The sequence below is a fragment of the Toxotes jaculatrix genome, chromosome 14 (assembly GCF_017976425.1).
Source record: "Toxotes jaculatrix isolate fToxJac2 chromosome 14, fToxJac2.pri, whole genome shotgun sequence".
Taxonomy (NCBI): Eukaryota; Metazoa; Chordata; class Actinopteri; family Toxotidae; genus Toxotes; species Toxotes jaculatrix.
The window spans coordinates 20,613,927-20,637,882 of NC_054407.1; the positions used below are offsets into that span (position 1 = coordinate 20,613,927).

Here is a 23,956-nt window from a genome sequence, read left to right on the forward strand (position 1 = left end):
GCATCACTGCTCTATTCCTTGCTGTATCTCTAGTACAGTGATACGCATTTTATTTTTGCGCTAACAAACGTTTCGCGTTGTCGACGCATTTTGTCCTCGGCGGCGCCCGTAGCCTGCGACATCGTGTGACGTTGCGGCCGAGGAGGAGTTCGTGTTAATCCAAACATCGAAGCAATAACATCCACAGCGATTTGTCGACACCAAATTCATTATATCCCATCGATTTAATTAACAGTATGGCAGCTCAGAAGATAAACGAAGCTCATGAGCACATGGCTAAAGCGGAAAAATGGTGAGTTGCGATAAAAATCCCTTTTATTTCTGGCTCATAAAAACCAGTTTGTTTCACTACTGGTGTTAGCTAGCTGTAAGGCCACTGTGGCGATTTCACCAGGAAGGTTATGCGACATACACAACATATTAACTACTATTTTGTCTTGTTCTGTAATTGACAGTAAACTTATAATGTAGCTGAATCTTCCGGCTTCAGCTGTTTATAATTTACACATCGTTCTATGTTTTTGTAGCTTAAAGACAAGTTTTACAAAGTGGAAGCCTGACTATGACAGTGCTGCATCAGAATACGCCAAAGCAGGTAACCTAAATCTATACAGTTCTTTGCTGTAGTGTAATCCTTTCACAGAAATCCCACATTTTACCCACTGCTGACTGTCTGTGTCCTGTTTTTAGCCGTGTGCTTCAAGAATGCTAAGCAGTATGAGCAGGCAAAGGATGCTTACCTGAAGGAAGCTGAATATCACACAGAAAACAAGACGTATCCTTTCTGTACTCCCTCCACAGTCTTATTAAAAGACGTTACTGCTGTTTGAGTCTGTTTCCTCATTTCCTTAACTTGCCCTTCAGGCTCTTTCATGCTGCAAAGTGAGTGTCTTGTTTTATAACCCCGGTATTAAGTCAGCAACAAACATAAAGACCACATGTTTTATTCTAACTCTCCTTCTCCTTCGTCAGGGCTATTGAACAGGCAGGTATGATGATGAAGGTGAGTGCGGCCACACTGAAGTCATTAATGTCAGGTAGATGGAGGTCACGGGTCTGCAGCAGAATTGTAACTTGACTGTGTTTGCATTGCAACAGGAACAAAAGAAGATGCCAGAGGCCATCCAGTACATAGAGAAAGCCTGTATGATGTACATGGAGAATGGGACTCCTGACACTGCTGCAATGGCTCTGGACAGGGCTGGAAAGTAAAAACAATACCTTATATTTTGCAGTCATTAGATCAAACTTAAATCCCTCAGCTGTTGACATAACTGTGCAGATTTTCCTTCCAACTAAAAGACATTATTCTCCTCAGACTGATCGAGCCTATAAACCTGGAGAAAGCTGTAGATCTGTATCAGAAGGCAGCTGGTGTGTTTGAGGTAACAATGAGCTGCTGACTGAATCATTTTACTGTTGTTGATTTTATTTCATGTAGTTAATACATCCATGTTTTCTGTCTGTAGAATGAGGACCGTCTGCGTCAGGCTGTTGAGCTACTGGGCAAAGCCTCCAGACTTCTGGTCAGGTTAAAAAGGTAAAGGGAATGAAGAGGGCTCACCTGTGCTGCCAAATAGCAGGTGGTGGTTTATGATAAACAGTGTGCAGGAGTTCACCAGTTTATAATGGGATAATAATAAAATAGAGCTGAGATGTCCCTTGTGTTTTTCCTGTTCTTTTCAGCAGCGATAGATTCATGCATTTACTTTCAGATATTTGGATTCTCCTCCATGTGATCATGTTGAACTGCAGTACCTGTTCCTCCTCAGTCCTCACTCTGTTCACGTTTCTAACCAGGTTGGACGAAGCAGCAGTGGCTCTGCAGAAAGAGAAGAACATGTACAAAGAGATTGAGAACTTCCCCATGTGCTTCAAGGTGGATGACTTTGTTGTTTTTATGTCATTAAATTCTCTGTGATGGTTAATTAAAACTTAATGCATCACTGTGGCCAGTTAGAACCTACGGATGGAGATGAGACAAAAGAGAACAAGACATATTTCTTGAACCTATGTCAGATTTATATGTTGGTGTGTTCTTCTCACTCTTTAGAAAACAACTGCCCAAGTGCTGATTCATCTTCACAGAGGAGACTACGTAGCAGCTGATAAATGTGTCAGAGAAAGTTACAGGTATGAGAATTCAAATGTGTTTCATTACCACCTGTAATCTGGGGCCTTCTGCTACAACAAGGAGCCAAGGCTTCCTTGAGCAAACACTACAGAAAAATCTTCTGCTTCCCAGTGAAAAGCTGATGGAAAAAAAGAGAGGAAATATAAATTTAGTTGCGGCTCATTTCTCTTGTGATTTCATTTGTTAACATTGCCTCAAGTTCACGGTGTAACACCGCTGCCACTTACGCTGAGGGTCATAACATGAAGTGCTGCTTCTTCTTCACCAGTCTGCCTGGGTACAGTGGAAGCGAAGATTGCGTTGCCATGGAGACGCTACTGCAGGGCTACGACGAGCAGGACGAGGACCAAGTCTACCGCGTGTGTAACTCACCTTTACTGAAGTACATGGACAATGATGTGAGTACTGCTGACACATAATAACAACAACCGTTGATGGTGCTTTAGTTACTACATGCTAAAAGTTAAACACTCGACTAACACAGTAAAAAGCTGACTGAGAAAATACGTTTTCAGGGCCTTTCAGTTGGATGATCTGATGGCACATTTAATTCTCTGCTGCCTTACAGTACGCCAAGCTGGCCATCTCCCTTAGGGTACCTGGAGGAGGAGGAAAGAAGAAGAAGGCTGCAGCTGCTCCACAGGGTGGCGCTAGTGGGGCGCCAGCTGCTGCTGAAGAGGACGATGAGTATGAGGGCGGGCTGTGTTAGCCTTCAGCCTCCAGAGTGCCGACTCTTCCCATCTGCAGCTCCACCGCTACACCCTCTGTGTACGAGTTACAAACCTTGACAAACCCTCTCTGCTCTGAGGCCCAGACGGGCGACTGTTTTGACCTTTATTGTGCAAAAAATAAGAAGAAAAAAAGCAAATTAAAAACCCCAACAGTTACAGTAGGTGTTGCAGAAGAGTCGAGTTTAAACACCATTTTAATTTGTGTTTCTTTGAGGTGGATCCTCATTCAAATCATTCTTCAGTGTTCACTAATGTATGAAAGCCTGTTGTATGTAAATGTTCTATTATTTCTTGGCTCTGTGAAGCTGTAAATTTTGCTGTTATTGTATGTGGGTAGGTTACTATAGCTATATTAAAATCACAAATACTAAATAAATATGCCCAATAAGTTCATCAATGTATAGGTGTTTATTTGTACTGAGTTTTATTCAGGATTCATGGCTGCAGCCGTTTGAGAATATACTGGAACCATATGCAATTAGTCTGTTAATGCATGTTTGGAATAATGAAATGGTGAATCAATGCTATGATGAATCTGTGAATATTAATGTTTAAAAATGACAGACACTACTGTCTTGAACATCAGCTCTTATTCAAGAAAATTAAAGGAACTGTAAAACACATGATGACGCAGCTTATAGTCATTTGTAGACTGTTTTCATTCGTCTACCTCGAGGTTTATCCACCTTCAAATAAACAATTGTCATGGCTGTGTCTTAATTACATCGTACAATCCTCAAATTAAAGGGACTAAAATGTGAAAAAGGGACCATGCAGTGATGTTTTCAGTGCATCTTGCCCACTGATTTTCTCCTCAGTGCTGAATTTGTGTATTTGTCATTTAGCTTATTGGTCATACTGTAAATGTGAGAAGCCCTCTATAATCACAAGATAATTTAAATTCCTATTAAAAATATTCTGATCTTTAAAAAGTAATAAAGGGATTGTTTACATTTTTTTTATTTGTGCCGTTGCCCACTCCTTGTGTATTCCTCACAAACATATCTCCAAACTTTGCACATACATCAATAAACATTTCCGGTGTGTGGCATTTTATGGTCTCTGTGCATTTTCTTAAATGAGTTAGCAAATTTTCCACATCAGTGAGACTAACAGCGGCTGCAGATGTCTGCACCAAAATGGCCTCTGACAGACATGTAATGACTGTGTAGCTTCCTAAGACCTATTTATCTTTGATGAGTCTAATGCTCTCTCCCTGTTAAGCGATATTTAATGCGCACACATTCGTGCTACTTTTGTGATGCCCTCCCATTCTGAACGACTGCAGCACATCTGTGCATTAGAAAAACTGGACTGGAGTCTACATAAATGTAGGCATGGGTGAAAATAAAAATGCTGAACTGCTCCTTGTGTTTGTTACTAAGCCAAAATGAAGCATAAAGTCGTGGGTACAGCATTTGTGAAAGACTTAATCTGATTGGGAAATGTGTGAGCTAACACCACATGAGAGTTCACCACTTTAGAACGGTTTATAATAGCGTACTGATAAAATAGAGCTGCAGCGTAAAACACGATGAGGTAATTTAGAGCGATCGAGTATTTTCTCAATAACAAAAACAAATATCTAAGTTTTGTTCATTTAAGTTAGTTAAACTTAAAACTTCTGACTCAAGGTCTTTTGACTTAAAACGATAAGTTGAATGACTGAAATGTTAAGTTAAATATTTCTAAAGAAACATCATCAGCATAGAAGCAGACTTCCCAGCATGCACTGTATCAGAGTGAAATCTCTCTTCAATCCAGAGGGTCCCAAGTTGTTTTTCATCACACTCCTGTTGAAACACTGTTGACCAACACACAGATTCTCACTCTGCTTCCACAAGCAAACAGCAGCTGAATAGAAAAACTTTTCACGTGTTTTATTTGCAGATCTCTGGACCTCTATCATACCACATTGCCTTAACATACAGGTACAATTTCACATTTCATTCCTCCACGTCCTGTCCTCTTAAACTTGAATGTACATGTAATGAAAATTAATAATAAAGTTTCTCTTTCATGCTACAGTTGTCCTCTAATGCATAGTTTGGACCAAAGGGCTTCATGTTTCAGCCCTTCATGTGAGAAATCTTTTTTGTGTCTTGTTATTTTTTCCTTGATGACTGAATGCGCAGCTGTGGGCGTCACAGCTGAATGTTAAAAACAGCGAGAGGTTCACAAGTGATGTGCAAGAGTCTGCCACCTAATGCACGATACCCTGATTCAGAAACAGCCCTCTGCTGGTTTCGACTCTAGCCAACCTGTAGATGATTCAGAACACGGGTGATTGGCAATTAATCTCATTCTCTGTGAGGAAAAAAGTCCACAGCGATAAATGTACTTTCTTCATAGAGTCTTTAACTGTGTCCCTGTGCAGTAAACGTACTCAGCATCAGTCCATCTAAACAATATCCACATAAAATTTCATGCCATTTAAATAGTTCTCGTCTTTTCTTTTAAATCCGTCAAAGCCTACATATGGTAACATATAACTCGTACAATGAATATCTGTGAAAACAGCTCTTCCTGAGAAAGATATGTGGATGATAAGAGTTTCACTTCTTCTCATACAAACAAAATAAGGCAAGTAAAGATTGTCTGATAATGTTTTCTGCACTGCGTTTCTGGAAAGGCTCCCACGTGGCCTCTGACGTTTAAAAAAAAGAAAAAGACAAAAAGATGGGGCTATGTTCACGTGTCTTGGTCAGAACCGGCCTTTTCTTTCGATCCACATCCTTTGAAAACTTGGGAGAAACGAGAGCTCAGTATTGCACAGTCCCACAATCAAAGTGTTCCAGTTGTAGAAAATATGAGATTGTGCTCATGTGGTCATTATTGTGCACTTATCCGTTGGTGGGAAGCCCTTAAAGAGTAACGTTGCAGCCAGGTTGGGCTTCTCTTCGCCTGCTGTGCAATTGCAAAAATTTAAGACGACAAGCGTGAAGAGCAGTGACGGGTCTTTAAAAATCTACCTTTAAATTAGGGATAAGACTTTTCATATCTTAGGAAAATTGTATTATAAGATTTCTCAGTTTTCGACTGAACACCAGCCGCTTATTTTATCCACTGGATGCCAGACTGAGCCACGTTTTCAGAAATAAATACAGCACCAAATTTGTGCTCAACTGTTAATAAAGTGTTCCCGTGTGGCGCCAACACTGTATCACTGCCAGCAGAGCTAAGTTGAGGAAGACAGATTTGGTCCTCAGCTGCTTTGTGCTCCCTCGGCTGGTAAACGGACTGAAACAGCAACTTACACCAACAGAGCGACCACCCCAATGTCTACGAAAAGCTCTGACTCGCCTTCATAGCTTAACATCCCCTCTGAGTTTCACTGACTTTTCTCCCGGGTCCACTTGATCATAGTTTCTGGCGAACGGTAGAGGAAGATGAGTTTGGAATACATGTCCTCCTCCAGGTCCAGCTCCCCCGTCTCTCGGACCAGGAAGATGTCGGTGCACAGCTTGAGGATGCGGTCTACGTTGGGCAGCTCCTCGAACATGATGGTGTGAGAAATACCGCTGAAGAACTCACGTACAAACTTTCCGATGACCAGAACCACAGAGGCGTACAGGCCCATGATCCTAAGCAGGAAAGAACAGTTTTTAATCATTTCACTGAAAAGCGGGGCACATACATTTATGTATTTATTTATTTATTTATTTAAAATCTTTAGTGCTTTTTAACGTCAATCACCACCTACCCATATCCAGCCAGGAAGCCCAAGCTGGGCGGGCTAACCTGGTCGCTGAATATGTAGATGTCCAGACCTGCTTCACTGTTGTTGCCCAGTGAAATTAGGCCAGTCTTTATCTGGTTGACGATCCACCATTCCTGGATCTGCTCCTGATCTGAGCCATTCTGAGTTCGCATCAAGGTAATGTTTAGGTCCTCATATGTCGGTTCATTATCTATGATGATGAAGAATAACAATATGCCAGTTATTCTGATCAAATAAAGACTTTCGAACATTGTAACATAACAGAACATTGTATGTAAATGGAGAAACTTGTAGTATATAATTAAATATCACTGAGAAAATTCTGAGAAAAAGAGACTTTTATTTTATTACTAAATATTATGTGTCCATTTTGTGAAAAAAGATATATTTTAAAAACAATTTAGAGCCACTGTGCAAAATTATTTTATAAAATCTTTCAGATTATTATGATAGAACAGTTTGTTTTTTTCTTGTACAACACTGGCCATTTTTTGATAGTGGCACATCAGAAAAAGACTTGAGCATAGTCAGAAATGTGAAAACTCTAAACATAGTGGCTTTAAATAAATGCACACAGATGACTCAATCAACAACTACTCAAAAGCCACAGTCTGGCAAACATATAAAGTGATAAAGATGGTGACGCTCACTTAAAATAAGCTGATCGACAGGCTTGGCATCCGAGTCACTGGGGGCTCGAATATAACGAGGGAAGACGTTTTTTAGAGTCCTGGGGAGGAAAAGAGGCAGCAAAACAGTTTGTGTCACTTCATTTCTCAATATGTTGGAGCATAACTGAGAAACACGTTGAGAATTACTTGCTGAGAATTACTGAGAATTAAATGATTCTTTGCATGGTCATTTCGCCGCAGAACTATTATGTATGTGCTTGTTAAAAATTGTCTTCTGTGTTTAAAACGTCCTGTCACTCAGACACAAACTAAATTTCACACTGAGGTAGTTATTTTCAACTAAAATGCATATTTTCATACACTCAACTAGATATACTCCTGAAGCTAAAAAAAAAAGGAAAAAAAGAGAAAAGTTGTATCTCATCTGTGATTGACCCATGTTTAGCACAGTGGAAAAGAAGCTGCTGATGTACTCACACTTGTGTGTTGCTTTTTATCCCCTTTAGGAGCATGATGAGCTCCTGTTTTGTTTTTTCCTCCAGAAAACTCACATGTTTTCCAGACGCTGTTTCAGCCTTGGCACCAAGACTTAGGTTCCTGAGATCACAACAAAAGGACAATCCCACCGAAATTAGCCGCCTGTAAGCGTGCTACACTTTCATTTTCACTGGTTACTTTGCCAGATACAAACCTGACGAGAGCTCATGATTTATCCACCATCGCTGTCACATAGTCAGATATCAGTATACATGGCAAATGGATAATATGAATGAACACTGTCATTCCGCACCTTTGCACAGACCAGGACACAGTGATGGGGAATCCCTCATCGTCAGTAGTAGTAGTAGAGTTCAACATCCCTATCAGGTTGGTTCTGCTGGGTGGACTGATGGTCCACAGAGAGTTGGAGCTGCCTTTCAGCTTGGCGATGATCAGATCGTCTGATGTGTAGCGCTCCAGCCACTGCAAGGCTTTCTAACCCCAACACAAAACAGCACATAGCAAGAAGAGAGCAGAATCTCACTGAGTCATGTTTAAATGATTTAGATTATGTCTATGGTAAAGTCACCATGCGTGGAACTTCTGTCTAGTGGTGTGGCTCTAAGGACTGCACTGCCTGTTAGTCGGTCGATCCACCACTTCAGTCCAGAGTGAAACATCTTAACAACTATTGGATGGATCACGATCAAAGTCTGTCTAGTTTTACAATACAGTTAGAGGACACACAAGTTGTAAATGGTTAAATCGACATGTAAGGACTTGAAAAATTTGTTTAGAAAAGGTTTTAAAGGATATACTGCCTGGTCTAAAATCTGTTGTAGTTAGTGAAAGAGCAATCTGGATCATCTGGGAGCTAAACCCTCTTGTTCGATGTGATCACTGTAATCTTCACTCCATTTTTACCAAAAAGAATTATAAAATTATAAATTATAAAAACATTTTAAAACACACTGGCACATTGTACATTGGGAATTTCTGAGTTTATGTCAGGAGAATCTGACATTCCATTTCTTGTACTTACATCATTATTTGAAAACTTATTGCCAAAATCTCTAAAATCCTTGCTGTTCACGTCCTCCAGTTGCTTTTGCTGTGCGCTTATGGTGAAGATGGGCTGCAAGAGAAGGAAATTTAAAAACAGACAGACTTCAAAAGTCCTGAAAAGTCTGAATACACTGAATAATCGTGGCTTAGATACTTGTTTCTTCAGTTTTGTTGCTGGAGAAATGGATCTGTGTTTAGGGTTAGGGTTACTCACACAACCTAGAAATTCTTATCACATTCATCTGGCTTCTCTCTCCCATCAAAGGCCACCAGTACCCGATCACATAAACTGATCAAAAAGTGCCACATCAAGACATTCAAATCAAACCCTGGGGTCTTGCCGTAGAATGAGTCACAGATTTATTTACTTCATCAAGATCTACTTGAACTCTTTTCACAGGAGGTAGAATTGCTTGTCACATTAAAAGCCTTTGGGTGTGGGCAGTGCATCTCTTTGGTCTCTTGTTATTTTTCTTTGTTTCTCAGTAAAGCACTTGGCAAGCTTGTTAATATAAATGATTAGATAAAAGCAACAGCGTCCACACCTGAAAGCCAGCCAGTGTGATTGTGAACGAGACGTCCAGTGGTTTGTTGACGACTCCAGCTACAGATTTTACCAGAGACATAAAAAGCAGCGGGAACCAGACGATACCGATCAGCAGCGCCACCATCATCCCTCCCATCCCGTACTTCACCACTTTCTTCTTCTTTTGGCCTCGCGGCTGGGGGTACCTCTGCATAAGGATTGGATTAAGGACAGTGAGAAGAATTATTTAACCTGGATGCATGGCAGAACAGTTGGTGTTTTTACAGTACAGTGCAGCCTTTCCAGGGGGTAGTGCTCCTGAAACATTGTTCCATCTTGACTTCCGCGGATCTGATGCTGGAGGCAATGGCTATATGTTTTCTATATACTATATATTGGCCACAGACACTGTATATCTTCGCTGTTTAATATACAGTATTTTGCAGACAGTGAGAGCCCATAAATTTAGCTTTCAGCCATCGCCCAGCCAATGCAGATCAGAATTCATTCTTCAGTAGTCATGAGGCAACAAATAAAAGCATGAAGGAGTTTTAGAAAAAAACGATCTACTTTGAAAAAAAATCAATTTCAGCCTGAATTCCAACATGACAGGCTTTGGCTCTGAAGGTAATTCTTTTCACACTAGACTGATGCCACGATGAAAAACACCTTCTCAGACTCTCTCCAGCATTTGAGGATGAAGATGTGAGAGTAGATGTCCTCCACACAGATCCAGCTGGACAGAGACAGTGAGGTGTCGGTCCAAACCCAGTCCATCACGGCTCGCAGCTCTGTCAGAAACGGCACCAGACGGAAACTGGAAACAACAGAGCTGTTTTAGTTATCCTGGTAAAATAAGCGACTGAAACAAAATCAGATGTGATATCTTTAATTACAAGCTCATGCTTATGAAAGGGGAAGTGTAGCACGCTATGGCTTTCACCTACACATTTCAGGTCCTTTCTACATGATCAGCTTGAAGGTTCATTCTCAAACAAGCAAATCTTAACTCAGGGTTAACTTGCTAGATTTTTTTCTGCCTCTTTCAATGGCATCTGACAGTTTGTCTTAGGTTTACTTAGTGTACTTAGGTTTCACATTGACAGCTTCTGTAACTGTCGGCCACTGAGATGCAGTTGAAACTTCTGGAAAAAGCTAGTAGGTGAAACTTGAGTTAAGATGCTTTTATTTGTCAGTCAAATTGATGTACATGTTTTGACAAATTAATTTAGTATTTAGTAGTTTTTTTTTGTTTTTACTATTATTAAAATAATTTGTAATGAATTGAATGTAACTCAGTGTATCACTGAAGAACTATAGACAACCAGTAACACTCCTTACTTCCTAATCTTTTAGTTCACAAACTGGTGAAATTCAAAACACAAGGAAACAGAATAGAAAACTAAGTGGTCTGTGTTAATGAAACTGAAAAAAAAGACTATAAAATGCTTGTTTTGTCTAATTAACAGAACAAAACCCAAAGATGCAATTTACAATAAGAGAAGCAGCAAATCCTCACATATAAGATTCTGGAAATGACAAATGTTTTTGCTTGACTGATCACTTCAGCCGTAGAAATGAAATTAAAGAGCTTAATACAAACATATGTAAATGGAAAAGGTCCAAAGGACTAATACTAAACAGTTTCAAAACAAATAACTCTTGGTGTAATTTTTTTTGCAGCAACAGCAGCAGCAGCTACTGACATCCCGTTGTGACCAGGGCCTTGGATCTGCTTGCCCAGCTGGAAGAAATGATACTTTCCCAGCGTAACTCACCCTTGAAACAGGAAGAGGTTGACATAATTGTAGCTCTTGGTGAGGAAGTTTCCCAGAACGCGGGTAGGATAACCACAGCGGATCTGATAGGCCGACAGCCCAAAGTAGATGCACTTGACAAAATACCACATCTGCGCGACTATGTTATCATTGAAACGCCTACAAGGGGAAGAGAAAAGAGACACAGTGTGTGTAAAAATGTTTTTTTATGCTTTTTATTTCTTTTTTTTTTAACCACAAATGTATTTTATAGACAAAGAAAAATGCCTCACTTGTCTCAAAATTTCAGATTTTATTAAGGTTTACTACCAAAGTAATTTAACTGTAAAACATTCTGAATCACAATGGGTATTAATGTATTCATTTTTCTGACTTGATTGTCAGAAAAATGAATTTCTGACAATGAATTAATGATTTAGAAACTAATTGTTGCAGCTCTTCAGAAATTTATTTTAAACAGGTTTTGCCTGTTTCTCTTTATTTGAACAAAGTAGCAGAGCAACAAACAACGGAAAGAAATGAAAGACATGCAGCAAAGATTCCCAGCCATATTTCAAGCCCAACATGCTGTGAGGTAGAAATGATGTACCATCAAGGCTCCTCTGAGATTAATCAGGATGCTTTATGACTTTAGATTAAAAACTGAACATATCTAATGTGAGATAAGATTAAGTTCTTACTTTGTTGTGACTATAGGCAGGATGAAGAACATCCAGAAGTGGATGCCAAAGAGCAGGATGACCTGAAAGATGACCTTGCCCACCACAGACTTTCTGAGGTAGAGGGCCCGGTCCACCACCATGGTCCCAAACTGGATCAGGACCATGACCAAGAACGGTCCTGGCACCTGATCCTCCGACAGAGACGAGGTGATGTCAGCCGCTGAGTGTTTCTGCGTGGGGAAAAGGTGCACATGACTGTAAGTTCTGTTAAGTAATGTGGATCAAATGATGATTTTCTTCATCAAAGAGTCAAACAAAAAGAAAACCGATCCAAATAAACCTACACCGAACGCCCAGAATCCAAACACAATGATGATGAAGTCGACGGTGTCGGCGAGGAACATCAGCACATAGACGTCTGTGACAGCACTGTACTCTGGATGGATCAGGTTATAGAAGAACTGCCTCATGGGAAGGTAGATCTCCATGAACCTACATAAAACAGTTAATGTTGTTATGAGGGAGGAAACAGGAGAAAATGGTCCAGGTCAGTCTTGTGCTGTTGTTGTCACACCCCACAGGAAATTAACTTTGTTTGTGTTAATACACGTGATCAGACAGACATCACTGGTCTTATTTTGGGAAAACTTAAATGCTGTAAATATCATTTCAGTGTGTTTCAGTCACTGTCCTAGACGCAGTATCTCAGAAACCACTTGTTCCATTGTGATTAAATTTGGAGCAATAACACGTTTGGATCATCTGTTGCAGCACTTACAAAAATTACACTGACTGGTCTGACGGGAATGCTGTAATTAAAGGTCTAAATTTAGACCTTTGAAAGGTTTTAGCTGGTGTATCGCTGATGTGATTTTCCACATTGAATCTTCCATTATTCATCCACAATATTTACTGAGCACACTTCTCATCAGTGCCCTCATAAAGTTACACACTCTCTTGAACAACAGCATTTAAAAGCACTGAGCAGCACCCAGCTGTGGGTGGGGTTTAAGAGATAAAAAAAACTTCTATGAACCAACTATGCTTCACCGTACCGCTTTATGATGAACGCTTTCCCTTTATACAGCTGCTCCTTCAGCTTCTCCATAATCATCTGTTTGCGGGTCTTCTGATGGACGCTGGCCTCGCTGCCATCCTTGCGGCTGCTGTTGTGGGACGCGGTACTTCCTGTGGAAACAATTTACATTTCGAGTTGTAAATGAACCGTGACGGTGCACTGAGTCTCAGCCCGAGATTCACAAAGACCTAATCCAAGGGTCAAGGATAGAGACTACAAGAAATAGTTGTTTTATGTGATACAAGTCCACAGGACTCCTTCTAATTATTATTGTTGTTGTGATTAGTAGGGATTATGCATATTATAAAATTTCACATTTCTTTCAGAGCTTTTTTTGACCGTTAGAGTGCTAACTGTTGACTCTCCCCAGCCACACTCTCATGTTTTGAACCATAGTAACAGGAAACAGCCGACAGAAAATGATCCTGACCTCTCTTTGACCGTGCAGAAGAGTGAAGAGAGCGGTGAGAAATATGCGAGCCTCCGCTGGAGCTCTTGCGACGCTGGTAGGTCTGCTGTTGTGGGACATGCACCTGGACATGTCCTGAATCTATGGAGGTCCCAAAGTTTAGGGACCTCAAGGTGTGGGTGGAGCCTCTCCTCTCACTGATCAGCGAGGAGGCAGATTCGGACTCCTTCTCACTCTCCTCCTTGTCTTTTCCCTCATCCTCTGACTCACTCTGACGAGGAGGCTCTTTCTTTTCTTTGGGGTCGTCTTCGTCCCACAGACCGTGGCACTGGAAGTGGACATAAGAGAAAAAAATGCAGGGATTTGTAGAGAAGATGTCATATTTTATGCCCAAATGAACTGAGAGTCTGGTAAGGGGAGTGCAGCTGTATGGATAAAATTTAACAGCACAGTCAAAGTGTTTGTCCCATTAGGAGGGAACATTGAACTCTAATGAGTTTTTTTTTTTTTTTCATCTGTTGAGAAAGAAAGAAAACTTCCAGAAACAGATGAAGAAAAATGGTCTAGAAGGATTCAATCTGAGTGCAGTAGGGAAACGCACACACAGTTAAATCGGGTCAATACTGGTCTTTTATTCCATAGTGGATATGAGCCAGTCAGTGTTAAAAGCTGAAAATGCTTGATATGATGAAGGATCCTCCCGGACCACAGACACATCAATCAGTCAATAAAAAAAAACCTGCAGTTTTCTCTGTAAATTTTACATATTTTCTGTTGGATAAAGCTCTCTGTAAATCAATTTCTCTTTAATTCTAAAGGGAGTAATGTGTCACAAAGTTCGCCTTAAAATTGAATACATGTGAACCAAGCAATATTTCATTTGTTGGTGTTTCAGTGTTTTTTTTTTTCCCCATCATTGTCTAAATGCTGTTTCAGAGGCATTTTCTAACTATGAAGAACTGTGTCTATGTATTTACATACAAAATTTTTGTAATTTTGTTACATGATCATAATCGATATATTGATCATAGATAAATTATACCAATGTGTATTTTTCTTACTGTCAACTAATCCCATGAAAAATACCAAAACCAAAGCTGTGTGAGTCTGTCTCTCTATACCTTCCAGCTGCAGTGTTGTTTTTAGCAAACATTATTCAAACAGGAATAAATCATGTGTTTGCTGGGGACTATTTTCAGCTGTGGCTTAAAACACAATTGGTGTTTTGGTGAGTTGACAACAGCAGGATGCTGCATGTGTCACTGACTCAAAATAACTACCCAGTGCAACAGTGTGGCTCCCTGATGTGTTTCAATAGGTTTTGGACAACAACGGAGGTTTATGGCACAATGCTGTCTGTTGGTTTTGCCCCTTTCATGGAGTTTGTTGACAATGAGAAAATAACTGAACTCATCTGTTTATACAAAGTTAACATTGTTCACATATTCTGTGTTTGCAGGTACCTTCAGAATGGATCTGTGGAAGAAGAGAGCCAGTAACTGGACCAGGTCGTAGTGGACGTAACCATCCTTCTTCTCCACACCGATGATGTTGGGGGGGTGATATGGTTTGTTCCTGACCAGCTTGTCCTGGTTGAAGGGGAAGAAGCCAAACTGGAAGAAGTACTTGATGACGATGGTGACCTGTAGAGAAAATGTCAGTGAAGCTTTCCAGACAACAGACCAAGATGAACATTTACAGTGAAACCTGAGGGAATACTATGTCCTCCTTTTCATTACACTGGTGGAAAAGTGCTTGTCTTAACTTTCTGGTATTCACTGTGGACAACAGAGACCATTTGGTCCAGGTCTTTAATGGAGCTTTATTCCCAAATTAGACATCCATCCATGTAAGCAATGTAATTTAATGATAAACAAAATAATACCGCTGCAGATTTGACTTGAAAAATCAGGGTCTGACTGTACCTCGGTATAGACGATGGCAGTCATCCAGTAGCGCTTGCTGGGCCGGGGCACAGACAGCATGGCCCAGAGGAAGATGGTGATGGGAAGGACCAGGGTGGCACAGGAGGCTGACACCATGTGGTTGATGATGATGACCAGGTAGCACACCATCTCCGAGTGGGCCACCAGCATGTTGTAGAGGGCGTAGCAGAGCTGGAGAATCAGAGGCTGGTTTTGGTAGAATTTATCTGACTGCTCCAGCTCCTCATCATAAAACATCCTGGACAGTAACAGAGAGATGAACTGATCAGTGTTTGATTGTTTTTATGAAATAAGAATAAATGGACTGTGAGGCTTCATACTGAACAGGCTTCAGTTGTTTTTTGGACTTACTTGTTGAGCAGCAGTTCACTGGCGGTTAGCTCAGTGGTCATAGAGGGCAACATGATGTCTGATCTGCTGTCATCTGAGCGGCTGTCAGAGGTCATGAGCATACGCCTCTTCCTATCTGTGTCACTCTCGTCATCACTAACTTCTAGACGGTCGAAGCTGACCGCCTTGCTGTAGCTGGGAGGAACGTCAGCGTCAGACGTTTTGGAAGCATCTGTATCGGGGGTGTAGAGCACCCCTGCTCGCCCCTCTGTCTGCATGAAGTCCTGCTGTCCTGCTCCATCTTCACTCTCTGTGAAGTCTTTGTCCAGGACAGAAGGGGCACACTCTGTCTCCTGCATCCTGAGGGAGGGGCCCTCATCAGGACCAAAAGACTCCCAGGGAGCCTCGTCTCCCTCCCCTGTCTCCTTGTCCAGTGGTACCTCTAATTCTTCCTCAACCTCCTCGACCTCCATCCCCTCCTGCCCCTCACCACGCTCCTCATCTTTCTCCCCGGATTCTCGGTCACTCCAGGGACCACCCTCTGCCCCCTGACTGTCCTCAAGCTGTTGGGATTCCCAGGGAACCTGCTGCTTGTCCTCCCCTTGATCCTGCTCGTCCTCCACTTCTTCTATGGTGTCTGTGGTGCCCTGTCTGGAGTAGAGTGTGACGCACTGGGTTGCTTCACTGCAGGGGACAAAATCAACAGGAACAGTGTCAGTCTGCATTCAGGTGTCTCTGTTTAGATGGACTTTTCTAAAATTAAAGAAAACTGGACATCTGTAAAAGAACCAGTGTCTCAATTTATGCAGGATAATTTAAAAAAAAAATCTGCACACTTGCTTCCCTGCAGGTGCATTGGGGGTTTTATAAATATAACAATCCACTTAACCGACTGGTACTCCCACATCCTACCCATGGACGAGGGCATGCTTTTACCTTTTTACTGAAGTGACACCAGAAGGGTTCTGTTTCATTTAAACAGAATGAACAGAATCTCTAGGAGTATATAAACATCTAACAAAGTGTTTATAACACACTGCAATATAGCTGTAAGCAGATATGATAGGGTGTAATAAACAAACGGGTGATATAAAAGTCATGCAACGATTCAACTGAAGTTAAAAATGAACAAAAAAGATGATATGGAGACAACTTTTGTTAAACGTGAGTCAGGAGATGCAATGAAATTATTCATGCCAGGCACCTGGATATGAAGCTGTTGACACTGTCCATTGATGAACTGGACACGTCCAGGTTGTAAATCTTACGCAGTTTGGGCCTGGCACGCTCGCTGGTTTTGGGAATGAACTCTGGCATTCCATCGAGGTCTTCCAGCGTGGACTGGCGAGAAAACAGCGTGGTGGCCTCAGTGAAGGCACTGAGAGGTGATGAGAGTGACAGATGGGATGATCAGTGGTGAGAGGGATGAGATGGGATGGATGTTAGGTCACACACACGGGGCATTCCCCATCTTGTGTGTAATAAAAGCATTTAAGCCAACTTTAGTACTAAAAGTGAGCGGGAAAATGATCTTCCTGTTTACCCCGTCACATGACCGTGCAGAAAATGAAACACAGCAATGGCTGAATCTGAATACTGGCAACCTACGCAGGATCTGTGCAAGTGAACTGCTTTCCACAGTTCACCCAAATTATAAAAAGCAAGTGACAACATCAGGACAGATTATGTCAGGCTCTGTTCACCTGGATATGCTGTCTCTGGAGGCTGTCGAGTCCTGGCTCTCCATGCGGTAGCCTCCTCGCCTCCTTCGTACTCTGGTGGAGCCGGAGGTTGACCCGTCCTCACTGAGCTGATCCATACTGGCCTGCCTGGACATGTTGAGCCTCATGGCCTTCTGGTAGTAGACATGGATGCTCTCTCTGGAAGGCACATTACCCTGGCAGGAGGAGAGGCGTTCATCACTTTCTGCTTCTCCCACTCACTTCAATGAAATGTTTAATTAGCTTATAAATGATAACAAAAGACAAATTTCATTTAACAAGACTAAGATTCTGTAGCAATGAGAGCAGCTCTGAGTAATCAGGTGCGTTGAGCTAAACAACTGTGGTAGAAAGTAACTCAGCACATCAGTATTAGAGGGTTTGTAACTCTTCTTCTACACAACAAAAGTCAGTGTGGAGGATCATGTACCTTCTTGACCTCTCGTGTAAGCATGCAGCGCTCGATACGCAGCACAGTGGAGATGTCGATGTACTCTCTGCACATGTCATTCATCCACTTGGTGAAGCTTTCCACCGTCGTCTGGCAGAGCACCCAGGTGAACTTTATGATGTTGAACACTCGTTTGATGATGTTGTCTGACGGAAGGGAAACCACAAGTCACATAAATTAAAATTCTGTTGAGCAGCACTGGTGGCTCAACAGGCTCATGTTGATTTCAGAAACAACACAATTAAAACAAATATACCATAGTGATCCGTACAATATGCATTTACTGTTCCCAGTCCTGTTTCAGAAGATGAAGTCAACCTTTTTTTCCCAAAATCTCATAAAACAATTTTATCTTCTTGAGGAGAAACCGACCTGGACTACCTGACTGCTTGTTCTCCTCTCCTTTTTCTTGCCCATCAGACAGTTCACCAACCTCTATGGCCACATGACCTACTGATGTACAGTAAAGAAATTTTGGGTAAAAGAACATGAAACTCATTCTCACTCGAAATCATGTAAGGTTTTTTTTTCTTACCATCTTTCTTGCTTTTCCTGTGTCTAACTCCCTTGGTGTATTTCTTCCAAAATTTGTGTCTCTTTTTGCCTTGTGCCCTCAGGGCAGCTTTGGGGTCTGTGATCCAGGCATGGTAGAGAAACTGGAGGACAGAGGGAAGCAGTTTAGTGTCAACGAGGCTGTAAAGTCAAGGAATCACTGGGGCAAATTACTGTATGCAAGAGCAGCAATAAGTTACAGGAAACATTACATGCAAAAGGTGGTTTCACCAGTTTAAAAAAAAAAAAACAAAGGTCAAAGCATTTCCATTCCAGCTCAGATTTGATGATTATGACAAATTAGTGTCCCTTGTTGATCGATTTGCCATGTGTGTCAAAGCAGAAACCAAACATGAGCTGGAAAGGCAGTTTGATGTGGAGTTAGCTGTTATTTGAGCCGACAGATGACACAGAAAAGCAGAGCTGTGTTAGTTCTGGTGGTGAGTACCTTGCCTGCCTTGACTACATATTGCAGAATAGTTTTAGGCAGCTTAATGATAGACTTGGGCAAAGCCAGAACAGCAGAGACAAACTTCCCAATAGCTCGCTACAGAGAGGGAACAGAGCGGGAGAGGATTAGTAAGAAACATTTCATATTGTTATAAACATCACAGATTACCGTAACTGTGTTAGGAGACCATGCAGGTGCATACACATAGTCCATTACATGTCACAAATTCTAAAACATATTCAAGATTTCACAGCGTTTCACATCTGGGAAAAGGTCAGAGAAAAGTCCCAAAAAATAATATAAAATAAGTTTGGCATCTCCACCTCAACCCGCTACAACAATGAAATGCTGCTTAAACAGTGATGAATCAATATTAAAAATCTGATACTGTCATATATGATAATATATACTTCACATCAGACACTTCACTGCAATATCTGTACTTTTACTTTAGAAATTTAGCTGCATTTTACTGAAAATACTGCACCTTTATGAAAGTATTTCTTAAAAAGGTATGTTTCCCTGTAAATATTCAATGTAAATACTCAATCAAAGTGCCAGTACTTGAGTAAATATCTACTATTATACTTTCCCCCTGCTGAGAGCGACATCCTCATCAATAATTAAAACCTGACACCAACTGATCAGCTGTGACAGAGATGGAATTAAAAACCCGTTTCACCCTGCAGTCACCTGAAATGCTGACTTCTTTGGGGGCTCCTCGTCTTTTTTCTCCTCCTCCTCCTCCTCTTCTTCACTATCAGTTTCAAACAAGTAATAGTCTCCACTTCTAACCACTGAGGGGCAGAGGGTAAAGTGCTGTTACATTCAGTGAAACAGAGGCTGAAGTCGTTCATTGTTTTCACAGTAACAGTGATATAAGTGAAGGTTCCCTGCTGAAAGAAAGAAGCAGGAAAATCAAACCACCCAACGCTGAATTCCATTTAACTCACTACGCATTAAACATTTAACTGAATCTACAGTAACTTATGGAATAAAGACACATTTAAAAACATCAGAGACACGAGGGCATGAAACAGAAAATGCAGAAGACACACAACGCATCAAAAATGTTAGTATGACTGATATAACTATGAGCACAAATCACAATAAAGAACTGTTTATTCCAGTATGCACAGTCGCCTTTAAGCTTCTTGACAGAGCGAGTGACTCCAGTCTACAGAGTTTAAGTGTTAAGAAGCATTGGGATAGACAAGGCTGACTTATGTCCTTGAACAGAACCACAGTGGGTGGGAGGTGAGGGAGGATGCTGGGAAATGGAGACGAAACATCAAATGACAAAGAGATAAAAATGGAGAAATAATTTGAAAATGTCACGTGGGGATGGAGGACGATATGAGACATGAGTTCAAACCAAACAGGCAACCACTGTAATGACTCAGAGAGGTGCTGCTATTTTTTTGGGTGTACAGGTCGTCATTTTGTATATGCGAACACTGTTCTGATTGCTCCTGTTGTTTTATTTTGTCCTGGGTAAGACCTGTTTGGTGATCATGTCTACAGGCAAAGAATGAACAAACCCTTCATCCTTTATTCTAGTACTGAGAATAAAGGCGAGTCGACTTCATGTCTTTGCGTGAAAATGTTTTACAACATAGCGATTCCCTACTGTGGGCTCTTTAGGGGAGACCAATGCTGAAGTTCGTGTTTTAAACAACATCAAGTACAAACCTCCAGCTGTTAGTCATTTTCTCTTTCTTCATCATCTCATCGTGCCTATTTAAGGAAACCCTGCTCTGCACCAATTCTGACATGGTTCTATAGATCATCTTAAAACTGAAGTGCCTCTCCACACACACACACGGTTTAAAGTAACATGAGAGATCCAGTTATCAAGGGCCCTTAAATAGAGACAGAAAAGGACTACAGTCTGGATGGAGAAAAGCTACAGTATGTTGGTGCCCTCAGAGCCCAGGGGCAGTATGGGAATCCTCAGCGTTCTGGTCAAGGACACAAGGGCCAATCAGAGTGGAGGAAGAGAAAATAAGAGGGTTGGGGCGGTCAACCTACTGGAAGCATGGTCAACCCACGGCCTCCACCACTGCTTTTTTTTGGTCTTGGCTTTCGTTGGATGTGCTCCTAAAATTTCACAAATACATCAGTGCAACATTTCATAAGAAAATCTTTTTTTTTTTCTCTATAAACATCAGGCCATATTTCTACTGTAAGAAACTGCTCTTTTAGCTCAAATACTGATGAAAAGATACATTAAAACACAACATGGCTGCATTCTGCTATTAATTAGCATGAAATACACTCACGCCCACCTTTCCTGAGCTCAACCAGCTTTCATTTTAAATCTGCACAAGCTTTGTTCATACTGACTGCACAGTAAGTGGCCATGGCAGGCTTCGTCATACCATCGTCATCGTCCTCGGGCTGGACGAGGGTCTGTCCATCTCCAGACTCCTGTGCTAAGCTTAGCATCTTCTCCTTGCCCCTCTTAAACTTTTGCTGCCTCACTTTAATGCGCTCCATCCTGATTAGATCAAAGAGACGGTATAGGAGACATGAAGTACTGAAACATCACCGTAAACATCTCCAGGCTTCATGTGGAAATTAGTGTATGTTATGTTACCTAACAGTGGAGTGCTCATTAGAGAGGGTGAGTGGATATTATCAGAACTCATGAGTAACTCCTGAGGTAACTGTAAGTGGTGGAAATACATTGACTTTATGTAGTATGATAAACTGAGAGCCATCTTCCAGGAAGCAATAAAGGCTGAGCCAGAAGTTGCTTTGAATCCTGAACAAGTTTTAAATGGCTTTAAAAATGTTTGTTTACTTAATGACTAAATTATATCTAATGAGACTCATCAAAGATCCTCAAAACAATGAAATAGATGTAATCATGCTTGTACTTTATGGTGTTTTAGTGTAACATAAAGTGATATTTTTCCTATTGTCAAATCCCATGAAAATACTAAAACAAAGAATGCACTAAATGTGTATTAATCCACAGCTGAAAATAGTCCCCAATGAATGCACTCAGTACCCCGCTGGGGATAAGCAATTGCCCGTAGCCTTGGGCAATTACTTATCAAACTTAAATTTTGAAAAATTTTCCGTAGTGCTGCATATGTTACACCACAAACCAAAACCACAGCTCACACAACATGGAGGAAGTTAAATATTTAGAGTCTCACTGTCTTTTCAGCTGCTCCACAGATTTACGCTCCTCCTCCAGTCTGGCCTTCACAGCCTTCACTATAGTGGCTTGGAAAAGCTCTGCTCCTCTGAAAAACACACACACACACACACACATTTTTATCTAACTATAACTCTCTTCTCCAAAAGAGACACAGGTTTTACATACAAAAGAAAGTTCTCCTACGGACAGTGAACTATAGAATAAGATATCCTTTTTATTTATACATTATTTTGGATTTTGATCATGTGTTTGCCTTTTATACCAGTTTCTCTTTTTTCCCTCTCAAAAGTCTATCTTTTAATTCATGTGTTGTTTTGCTTTCTGAATAAATCCTTCACACCTGAATTTTGCCTTGCAGCATCAGAGCACGTTTGTTTCCTTATAGCTCCCAAATGAAACATATTCACAAACCTTTTTTTCACAAATGACTTTTTGAGTTATAGCAGGAAAAGCACAGGTGTAACTAATAACATGAATTACTGCCCCATTCTGGAAATTACTGTGATCCAATGCAACAACTATTGTTTGTTTGTTCTTTGTTTCACTTCACACTTTCCCTTCTCCTGCATCGGCTCTGTGACCCTCACAGGGATTTAATAAGAGACTTTTTTCTAAACATCCCACGTAGAAGTACATCGCTAAAGGGGCTCTGAATATGGAGAAACCAATCCTAGCCCAGGGTCAAATCTGTGACCCTCCCAGTTACAGCGTCACCGCGCAGCTCAGCAGTGTACCTGGACGCAAGAATCTGTGACGCTCTGATATCAGCCACCACGTGGAGGAAGTAGTAGCTCATGAAGACTCGTCTCTGCAGCAGCAGGAAGGCAAAGCAGATACTGTCCCAGATGATCCCAGCCTCGTCGCTGGGCAGCTCACAGGCAGGATCTAACGTAAAACACAGTCATATATCATCTAAATTAGTATTAAACTAATGACTTTTCATAGCACAATAAATTAATTATTAGCTGGACCCAAACCAATAGCAGGTACTCTTAGCTGTATTTGATTATACATAAGCCTAAAAGTTTCACTGAGCATTGTGGCAGCTTTTTTTCTGTTCGCTCTAAATCAGTTTCCCAGAGGAATTAAGATGAAGACCGTACAGAACTAAATAGGCCTGAGAGATGAAAAATAAACAAGGGTGTGGGTTTCATTTCCACTTCTTGAGAAATACTCTTGGACACACAATCTGCTGCTGCAAATCACACCAATGTGCTATAGAATGACTAGTAGTTGTAGACAAAATGGGAATTTATGTTCCTCCTACTGCTGAACGGCAGATCGCACCATGTCATGCCCAAACATGGCCACATTTCACTCACCCGGATTGTCACTCTTGACCTGGATGTTATAGCCTTTAATGGTGCAGGCCAAACTGAACAACTGGATTAACCAGCACTGGTTCTTGACCAGATCATTGATGTAGCCACAAGCCAGGATCTATGGACACAGCAAAAGGAAAAAAAATCCTTCAAATTATCCCGGAATAAAAACATATTATATCAAATACAGTAAAAATAAATAAATGAAAATAAAAGCAAAAATACAGCATCCCTTAAGCTGATTAAAACAATGATTTAATAAAGTTTAAAATATCTTTTTTTTCACGTGACTCAGACACGTGACCATTCATGGAGACATAATGCGAAAAATCTGAGATGGACTACTCACAGACAAGATGTTCTTCATGGTGATTACAAAGATGTTGTAGGCAATCAGAAAGTCCCAGTAGTGCAGGATTTTTTTGATTGGCTTCAGTAACAGCTCTCCACCAAAGAGCAGGAAGTAAAAGCAGGCGACCAGGTATCCCATACAGAAGACACTGATACGTGTGGTTCCCGTGATGAAGATGATAGTGAGGACAAACCAGAACAGGTAACTGAACATGATGACCTTCAGCATGTCGAGGTAGGACCTTAAGGACAGAGGTGAGGAAGGCTGATTGTGAATGGAAACAATCACTTGGTGGCATTTGCAGAGCACGAAATATGGTTGAAAGAACCAGAAAAAGTTAGTAAGTGAACGTTGAGTTTAGACACTCTGTAAAGCTTTTGCTCCCAAGAACACTAAAGGTCTTATACAATTGTGAAGGATGAATTTTAATGTTTCTGTTTTTG

At 41.1% G+C, this 23,956-nt stretch overlaps 2 protein-coding genes across 7 annotated transcripts in view; one reads left to right on the plus strand and one right to left on the minus strand.

Moving 5' to 3' along the window:
- The first annotated feature begins 135 nt into the window (after window positions 1–135).
- napgb (N-ethylmaleimide-sensitive factor attachment protein, gamma b) lies at window positions 136–3,822 on the plus strand. Its single transcript, XM_041056232.1, has 12 exons — window positions 136–292; window positions 528–595; window positions 691–775; window positions 865–882; window positions 973–1,003; window positions 1,099–1,208; window positions 1,319–1,385; window positions 1,470–1,540; window positions 1,801–1,879; window positions 2,054–2,133; window positions 2,403–2,532; window positions 2,703–3,822. Exons 1-12 carry the CDS (start codon window positions 237–239, stop codon window positions 2,841–2,843), a joined length of 936 nt encoding a protein of 311 aa, XP_040912166.1. The 5' UTR covers window positions 136–236; the 3' UTR covers window positions 2,844–3,822.
- A 914-nt stretch (window positions 3,823–4,736) lies between these two features.
- LOC121192946 (piezo-type mechanosensitive ion channel component 2) overlaps window positions 4,737–23,956 on the minus strand; it is a 66,076-nt gene continuing 46,856 nt past the window's right edge. The window contains exons 26-54 of one of the 6 annotated variants that reach the window (XM_041054981.1): window positions 23,511–23,754; window positions 23,162–23,279; window positions 22,574–22,724; window positions 21,835–21,924; window positions 21,049–21,167; window positions 20,699–20,767; window positions 19,361–19,464; window positions 18,665–18,763; window positions 18,200–18,320; window positions 18,037–18,114; window positions 17,644–17,810; window positions 17,196–17,389; window positions 16,697–16,870; window positions 15,514–16,176; window positions 15,142–15,400; window positions 14,680–14,859; window positions 13,238–13,544; window positions 12,785–12,917; window positions 12,074–12,221; window positions 11,748–11,959; window positions 11,068–11,226; window positions 9,959–10,106; window positions 9,309–9,497; window positions 8,741–8,833; window positions 8,009–8,193; window positions 7,696–7,815; window positions 7,237–7,316; window positions 6,569–6,776; window positions 4,737–6,449 (exon numbers count right to left, since the gene is read on the minus strand). In XM_041054981.1, coding sequence (XP_040910915.1) covers window positions 6,197–6,449; window positions 6,569–6,776; window positions 7,237–7,316; window positions 7,696–7,815; window positions 8,009–8,193; window positions 8,741–8,833; window positions 9,309–9,497; window positions 9,959–10,106; window positions 11,068–11,226; window positions 11,748–11,959; window positions 12,074–12,221; window positions 12,785–12,917; window positions 13,238–13,544; window positions 14,680–14,859; window positions 15,142–15,400; window positions 15,514–16,176; window positions 16,697–16,870; window positions 17,196–17,389; window positions 17,644–17,810; window positions 18,037–18,114; window positions 18,200–18,320; window positions 18,665–18,763; window positions 19,361–19,464; window positions 20,699–20,767; window positions 21,049–21,167; window positions 21,835–21,924; window positions 22,574–22,724; window positions 23,162–23,279; window positions 23,511–23,754 — 5,065 coding nt within the window. In that variant the 3' untranslated portion in view covers window positions 4,737–6,196. Of the gene's footprint in view, window positions 6,450–6,568; window positions 6,777–7,236; window positions 7,317–7,695; window positions 7,816–8,008; window positions 8,194–8,740; window positions 8,834–9,308; window positions 9,498–9,958; window positions 10,107–11,067; window positions 11,227–11,747; window positions 11,960–12,073; window positions 12,222–12,784; window positions 12,918–13,237; window positions 13,545–14,679; window positions 14,860–15,141; window positions 15,401–15,513; window positions 16,177–16,696; window positions 16,871–17,195; window positions 17,390–17,643; window positions 17,811–18,036; window positions 18,118–18,199; window positions 18,321–18,664; window positions 18,764–19,360; window positions 19,465–20,698; window positions 20,768–21,048; window positions 21,168–21,834; window positions 21,925–22,573; window positions 22,725–23,161; window positions 23,280–23,510; window positions 23,755–23,956 lie in introns of those variants that run through there. The other 5 variants (XM_041054980.1, XM_041054983.1, XM_041054982.1 and 2 more) reach the window with 5 other exon arrangements.

Coding starts and splice junctions, on each gene's coding strand:
- napgb (XM_041056232.1), top strand. CDS start 237: ATGGCAGCTCAGAAGATAAACGAAGCTCATGAGCACATGGCTAAAGCG. Junction 293..527: donor ATGGCTAAAGCGGAAAAATG/GTGAGTTGCGAT, acceptor ATGTTTTTGTAG/CTTAAAGACAAGTTTTACAA. Junction 596..690: donor ATCAGAATACGCCAAAGCAG/GTAACCTAAATC, acceptor TCCTGTTTTTAG/CCGTGTGCTTCAAGAATGCT.